The sequence below is a fragment of the Phyllobates terribilis genome, unplaced genomic scaffold (assembly GCF_046119375.1).
Source record: "Phyllobates terribilis strain yellow unplaced genomic scaffold, ASM4611937v1 Scaffold_9__5_contigs__length_417890890, whole genome shotgun sequence".
Taxonomy (NCBI): Eukaryota; Metazoa; Chordata; class Amphibia; order Anura; family Dendrobatidae; genus Phyllobates; species Phyllobates terribilis.
In genome coordinates, this window is record NW_027362769.1 from 100,203,066 (window position 1) to 100,210,257 (window position 7,192).

Sequence of the window (7,192 nt, forward strand, 5' to 3'; positions counted from 1 at the left end):
CCTGCAGTGTCCAAACAGCCCTTCTGTCACATACGAAGATGCCTGTTTTAAGAAATGGTAGGTGCAGGGGCTGTTGCACATATTGTATTGGGTCTCAAGAGTTTCATATTACTCCTCTGAATCTCTATACTTTTACAAGTGGTGCACATTTTGCTGCACCGATAGGAAGCAAAAATGGTGTGATAATAGGAGAATGCCTACACTGACTTACAAGGAGGAAGGATGAGAGCTCAAGGAACATTCCGTGTAATTAAGCAGGCTTGTAATCTGATAAAGGAGTCTGGAAGACCAGACTGCAACCTTATCAAGATATCAAGTTTGACACACATATAGATAGGTCTGCTTAAAAAAAAAACGACCAAAGTAAAAAAAAAACTACTGGTGGATTTTGGAGCACTGTGAAATGGACATTTTTGACTGAAGCTATAGTACATACAACATGTATATAGTAATTGTAGGTGTTATGAAATATAATAAAAATAAAATTCATCATACAAAATAACATTAATTGTATAAAGTAAATTAGGTCTGACTGGATAGAGGCTCCATTCAATTCCTGTTACATTTGGGATATTTCAAATACAACCTGCACATCGTTTGGCTTTTGTTATAATTAGAAGCCCGATATGAACAGATCCTTAAAGAGAACCTGTCACTAGGTCAGTGATGGCGAACCTTTTAGAGACCGAGTGCCCAAACTGCAATCCAAAACCCACTTATTTATCGCCAAGTGCCAACACGGCAATTTAACCTAAATATTGAGGTTTTAGTTTAGAAAAAACAACTGATACAAAGAGCAGGCGAGGGCAGTATAGAGCAGACACGGGAAGGAGCTGGGGTATGAGACCGCAGAAATAAAGAATGTGCTCACCCCCATCTTGGTATATGCCCCAATCCATGAATATATGCTGCCCTCCCCCCATCCTTGTATATATGCTGCCCCCCCCCCATCCTTGTATATATGCTGCCCCCATCCTTGTATATAGGTTGCTCCAAAAGTAGGTGGACAGAAAGTGTAATGAGGTTATGAAGGGGGAGATTTATCAAACACTAAATTGCTATAGGTTCGCCAGCACTGCACTAGGTCAATAGTGGTCAGGTTTTGCTTTTATTTTATTCCCGCTGCTCCTTTGAGTATTCCATATTTAGTTTTCTGTAAATCGCCATATGGTTCCTGAGATACGGGCCTTTTTATTGAGTGCTACCTGCTCTGGTCTCTACCAATTGGGCGTTGCTCACAGGGCAATTATGCAGAGCAGCCTGAAGACTCATCTCCAGAGAGTTCTGTGAGCCACGCCATCTTAGTAGAGACCAGAAAAATTAGCACTAAATAGAAATCCCATATCTCTGGAACTATGCGGCGGAGTGACAAAAAACAAAGACTGGAATACTCAGTGAAACAGCGGGAATACATTATAAGAAAATTCTGGTTACTTTTGATTTGGTGACAGGTCATCTTTAAACATGTGACTGTACTGATAAAGGTCTTGGATCTGGTTGTTGTGGCCAAAACCCTACCTACACATGGCTGGTCAATAGCTTTAGGGGAAGCCTTCAAAATCTCACCACCATTACCCAACCACAGTACATGGCGAATGCCGGACTGCTTAATTTTTAACCCTCCGTCACATACAATAGGCCTGACAGGCACATCTCTTTTACTTTCATTTCTCCTTCCTCACCAGATTGTGAGGAAATCCCCTCCCTCCAGGTAGTCTCCTGTCTCTAGCAGCTCTGTGAAACCTCATACCACAGTTGGATTGCAGAGCTTCAGGAGGACAGATATAACTGCGCTAATCTCTCAGGCTCATTGTATGTGAACACGTCACACTCAATAAGGTTGGTATTTTATGTTTTTATTCATCACAATTGTTTATTTAGCTTGTTTTATGAATGTATAGCACAAAGTGTGAGGATATTTCATAGAAATAAGGCAGATTAAAAAAGAAAGTGTGCTGCTCAGGCATATATGTAGCACCCCGAGGGCTCGGCTGCTACAGGGGTATTGCACCTCAAACCAGAGGTGTGATATTCCACTCCCAGGTAAGGATGGAGTATGGACCAGGATTCGTTTAGCTGCATGCACCACACACACCCCATTTCCGAGGGACAGCTCAACGGTGCTCCCACTAGACAGAAGTGCAGGCACGACAGCATCTGTCCCTGGCTGGAGTGGGGCGGGGGGTGGAATACCCAGTGGTGTAGGAGCAGATAGGGGTGGGTCTCTGGGCATAGGTAGGAGCCCATTGGTTGCTAGTCACCTGGGCTCGGGTGTTAGAAGGAGGTATATAAGGTGGGCACCATCTTAGGACAGTCAGTCAGTTGAGCGAGTTCAGAGAGGAGTTCAGCCAGAGAGGGCTGACAGGGAGCTGTGGCTCAGTCTGGGCCCAGCTCCAGAGGCAGGCCTGGAGTGGAGGCCAGAAACAGCAGAAAGATAGAGGAGAAGGAACGGAAAGGAAAGTAAGAAAGGAACTGGAACAGAGGAGAAAGGAAGCAAGGAACACAGAGAAAGGCCCAGAGACACGAGGACAGAAGGAACCCCATATGCCCAGGAGATACAGGATGAAGGGTTGGCAGAACAGGGTACCGGAACCCAAATTGGTGGAGGCAACAAATTCCTCAGCCAAAGACCGGAGGTTGTTACCACATCTTGGTGCGACCCCTCACTACATCCACCAGGAAAGCATACCGCATAGGGTCAGGGAAACCGGAGATAGGTTTCGCCAAGAGAAGGCCCGAGGGAGCTAGACAAAGGTGGGTCACTGGTGGGGACGGCCAGAGAAAGGAAAGGAAGGGAGCCCTGTGCCACGCTCTGGAATTGCCTGGGAGTTGGTCGAGTCCCTTGCCTGGTGAACGCAGCACGGCTCAGGCGGTCCCTCATGTGCACAAGCGACCAGAATAACAACTGTGAGTAAAGCATTGGAAACTGCAATTACAAGTCTCTGTGTTTCATCGCCGCACCAGCACCATCGGTCCTGGGACGCTCACACAATCACTCCCGTCATCCACATTAGCTGCCCTGAGGCAATACTTCTCCTGTGGGGAGTCATCCCATTCCTGGCTGCGCATATAACATCAGCCTCAGCGGTCTGCAGCACAGCGGCGGTCCCCACTGACCGCAATCCACGGGTGGCGTAGTCGGACAATTACAATACCAATAGACTGGCACTGGTTTGACCACCCTGGGCACGGACCGGGTCGCCGCCACACGGAGACTACAACCCCCAGCATCTTACAGAAGGCCCGGCTCCGGGTATCCCCTGCGCAGCACAGGCCCAGGGGGCGCGTCATATACAGTAGTTCCCTAACACATATTCCTTCTCTTGCTTTAGATTATCTGCTGAAATGGAGAGGAAAATGTACAATTTATCAAAAAACCTTGATGTTGAGGAAGTAACAAACATGCTGTTAGATGATGCAGACCCCACACTGAATGAGGATTTAGGAGAGGAAAGTGAGATTGATTCTCATGATGAGGTGGAAGTATGTGAAGTGGATTCTGAAACAGAGCAAGATGGTGACAGTCATGAGGATGAAGATGTAGAATCTTATTATATGGGAAAAGATCAAAAAAAACAATGGAACAAGAAGCCACTGCAGAAAAAACGTAGGGAACCTCAAAACATTATTACTCACCTTCCTGCAGTTATAGGAACTGCAAGTAATGCAAAAACTGCAGTTGAATGCTGGAATAGTTTATTCACAGATGACATTCTGGACTCTATTGTCACATATACCAACCAATATATAGACATTATAAAGGACAAGTTCATCTGCAACAGAACCATCAAGGCCACAGATGAAATAGAACTGCGTGCTTTTTTTGGATTATTATACCTTGCAGGAGCTTATAGGGCAAATAGACAAAGTTTGGAGGAACTTTGGAATAAAGATGGGGATGGAGTTGAAAAATTTGGCCTTGTTATGTCCATAAACAGATTCAAGCTTCTAATTCGGTGCCTTCGGTTTGACGACAGAACTACCCGAACCGAACGTAAAACACATAACCGACTTGCTCCAATTCGTGATATATTCCAAAAATTTGTTGAAAACTGTAAAAAAAGCTATTGCCCTGGGGAGAATCTCACTATTGATGAAATGCTCCCTGGTTTTCGTGGTAGATGTGCCTTTCGTCAATATATTCCATCAAAGCCTAACAAATATGGAATAAAAATGTATGCCCTTGTTGATGCCAGTAAGACCTACACTTACAACCTGGAAGTTTATGCAGGAAAACAACCAGAAGGTCCTTACTGTGTCAGCAACAAACCCAGTGATGTTGTAAAAAGACTGGCTGAGCCCTTATTTGGATCGGGTCGCAATATAACAGCTGACAATTGGTTTTCAAATTGTGATCTGATTGATTATCTGAAAATGCAGAAGCTTTCATGTGTTGGAACTGTAAGAAAAAATAAAAAAGAATTGCCTACACAGTTTGTAAGTGTGAAAGGGAGACAACAGTACAGCAGTATGTTTGCATTCCATAATGGAAAGGTTTTGGTTTCCTATGTACCACAAGCAAAAAAAATTGTACTTCTTCTATCAACACTTCATGATGATGATGCCATCGATCCTGGGACTGAGGCACAAAAAAAACAGAGATAATTACATTTTATAATGCAACCAAAGGGGGTGTTGATACAGCTGATCAGATGTGCTCAACTTTCAACGTCAGCAGAAACACCAAACGCTGGCCAATGGTCATATTTTTTGCTATGTTGAATTTGGGTGGTATAAATTCACAAGTCATTTACCTTGAAAACAAGCTTGAACCACTCCGTAGACGATTCTATCTGAAAAAATTGGCCCATGAACTAGTGCTTGGAGAGCTACGCAGGAGAAGTATGAAAACAATCGGTATCCCCTCTCGCCTTCAAGTTCAGCTCAAAAGATTCCGCCCAGAAGATGATAGTGAAAATTCACCACCTGCACCACCTCCCAAAAGAAGGAGATGCACCACCTGCACCACGGAAAGCGGAATCAGAAGGCTTTCTAATTATGAATGTCACAAATGTCATAATGCAATCTGCCTGACACATGCAAAAATGATGTGTAATTCTTGCTCTTTGCTCTGCAAGTGTAATTTTTCTGGGGAAACTTCAGGATCTAATTCTGATTGAATATGTGTTTAATAGTACTTAAGGTACCTTAAAATTAAGTTTGTTTCCATAAATTTTCTTTGTAGAGTTTTTGGACAGAGTCGAACTGGGGACTATTTGGCGGGAGTTTTGAAATGTTTGTATTTCATTGTTATTAGTTTTATGTTAAGTAAATGTTTTTTTTTTGCACCTGATTATGTGTAGTCTCTTTTATTACATCCCTATGAAGGTCACTGATCACTTTTAGAGCACTGAAATTGCAAACATTAGATATTATAGGTATTTTTCTAGCCTGCGCCTGACAGTCACATTGTATGTGAACTCGTTAGAACCGATATTGTATGTGACGGAGGGTTAAAATCGAGACAGTCCGGCTATCACCATGAACCTGTGCACCTACAGTTGTGCCAAAGGCTGCACAATTTCATGTGCATGCTACCAAATGTGCCAGGCCGACATGACCCATGTGCCAGCTGTGGCACATTTACCAATGATTGAGAACCCTGCCCTTGTGATTTTCTCTAGATCTGTATTTTTTTCATCTGTACCCTATTTTTCTTCTTTACTTCAACAAGAGCCATGATTAGGAACTTTTTCTAATCTGAAATACATAGGAACTATATTTTGCTTTTATTCTTTGTGAGTGCCAATTTTTACGATATGGAATAAAATTTTGGAATAATTTTTAATCAATGTTTGCTAATGCAATGACCGGGCGTCATCTTACTACCTGTTTGGTATCATGTGTCCCGTAGTCTAATAACTACCAGTGACAACCGCTGATGTGTTTATTACATACGTAAACGGGAAGTAATTCGCAGATAGATAGAAGTGTGCTCACAAGAGAGGGCCTATCCCCGGTCTCTGCAAGATTTGCTTCCGCTTTTCATGACATTGTCTTGTGTTATCGTTTCACACATAGGACATGTAATCATTAAGGTATCGTAACTTTTCTGTGAACTGTCCTGTATAAAATACAAGCAACTGATAAGTTTTGTTTGGCAAGTGATGCTCATTATGGCCCTGAAAAGGATGCACAAAGAAGGGAGAATTTGGGTAAAATATTCCTAGAATCAAGTTGCAAGGAACTTTTTCATAGACTTTGGATGCACATGATACATGGTATACCAGAATGTACAAAATATTAATAAAAAATAATACATAAACTATGCATTGATATTTATGGACGTACTGTGGCTATGTTTTCCTGCATGACTTACAGATTGGATATGCAAACGTAGATCCAACTCTGAATCAAACTATTCTTTCACTGTTTTGGATGCTTATATAGATAATTGATGGTTGTGTATGACCTTTTTGATGTCTCAAATAGATGGTAATTTGCAGGTGGACTCTAATTGAATGCAAATAATGACGGCTTGTAGAGTAAATTTTTGTAAAATACAGAATATTAAGAAAACCAGAAAAAGGAACGAGCTTGATTGCTGCAGCAAAACGTTAATATTATAAGTATGGGAACACAAAATGTTCTGCGGAGCGGACACTGTGAAGGATTGCATTATAAACTAGTTGTGAAGTCTTAATCACCTTCAGTTTTCGGTAAACACTAACATTCTCTGGGTTATTTCTTTTTCTGCCTCTTAAGTGTCCTCCATTTTAAAAAGAAAAGGGTACTTAATTATGCAAAAAAAATACTAGATTTACTGAGATTAGGTAACCTGAAGCGTGAACAAAAAGGACAACGAAATTCTGTATGTAAAATAATTTTGTAATTCCAATGATTTAGTATACTGGAGAAGGGTAAAAGAGCATCCTTCCCATATTGGAGACATTAAGTTAGCCCATTCATGTGTCAAACTGCTGCCACCCCCAGCCGATGTAGCACCCAACTAAGGTGATGTATTTTTTTGGATACTGCACTCCTACCCGCTATATTTTTAGGCTTCTGTAGCATTTGATGTTTATGCTTAGCTATTATTATTATTATTATTTATTGTTATTGCGCAATTTATTCCATGGCACTTTACATGTGAAAAAGGGGTATGCATAGTTGAAACACTTGCAATAATCTTAAACAAAATGAGTGAGTGACTGGTACAGGAGGAGTGAGGACCCTGCCCGTGAGGGCTCAC

At 42.0% G+C, this 7,192-nt stretch overlaps 1 protein-coding gene across 1 annotated transcript; it reads left to right on the top strand.

Annotated features, from left to right (window-relative positions):
- Positions 1 to 222: 222 nt before the first annotated feature.
- Positions 223 to 5,682, top strand: LOC141162706 (uncharacterized). The gene is made up of 5 exons (XM_073649074.1): positions 223 to 316; positions 1,485 to 1,584; positions 1,756 to 1,839; positions 3,333 to 3,956; positions 5,502 to 5,682. Exons 1-5 carry the CDS (start codon positions 223 to 225, stop codon positions 5,680 to 5,682), a joined length of 1,083 nt encoding a protein of 360 aa, XP_073505175.1.
- The last annotated feature ends 1,510 nt before the right edge of the window (positions 5,683 to 7,192 follow it).

Bases quoted from the DNA above. Each gene is read 5' to 3' on its own strand.
- LOC141162706 (XM_073649074.1), top strand. From the start codon at position 223: ATGAGAGCTCAAGGAACATTCCGTGTAATTAAGCAGGCTTGTAATCTG. The intron at 317-1,484 runs GTTTGACACACA...GTACTGATAAAG, and splicing joins CAACCTTATCAAGATATCAA to GTCTTGGATCTGGTTGTTGT. The intron at 3,957-5,501 runs GTGCCTTCGGTT...GTGCACCTACAG, and splicing joins AGATTCAAGCTTCTAATTCG to TTGTGCCAAAGGCTGCACAA.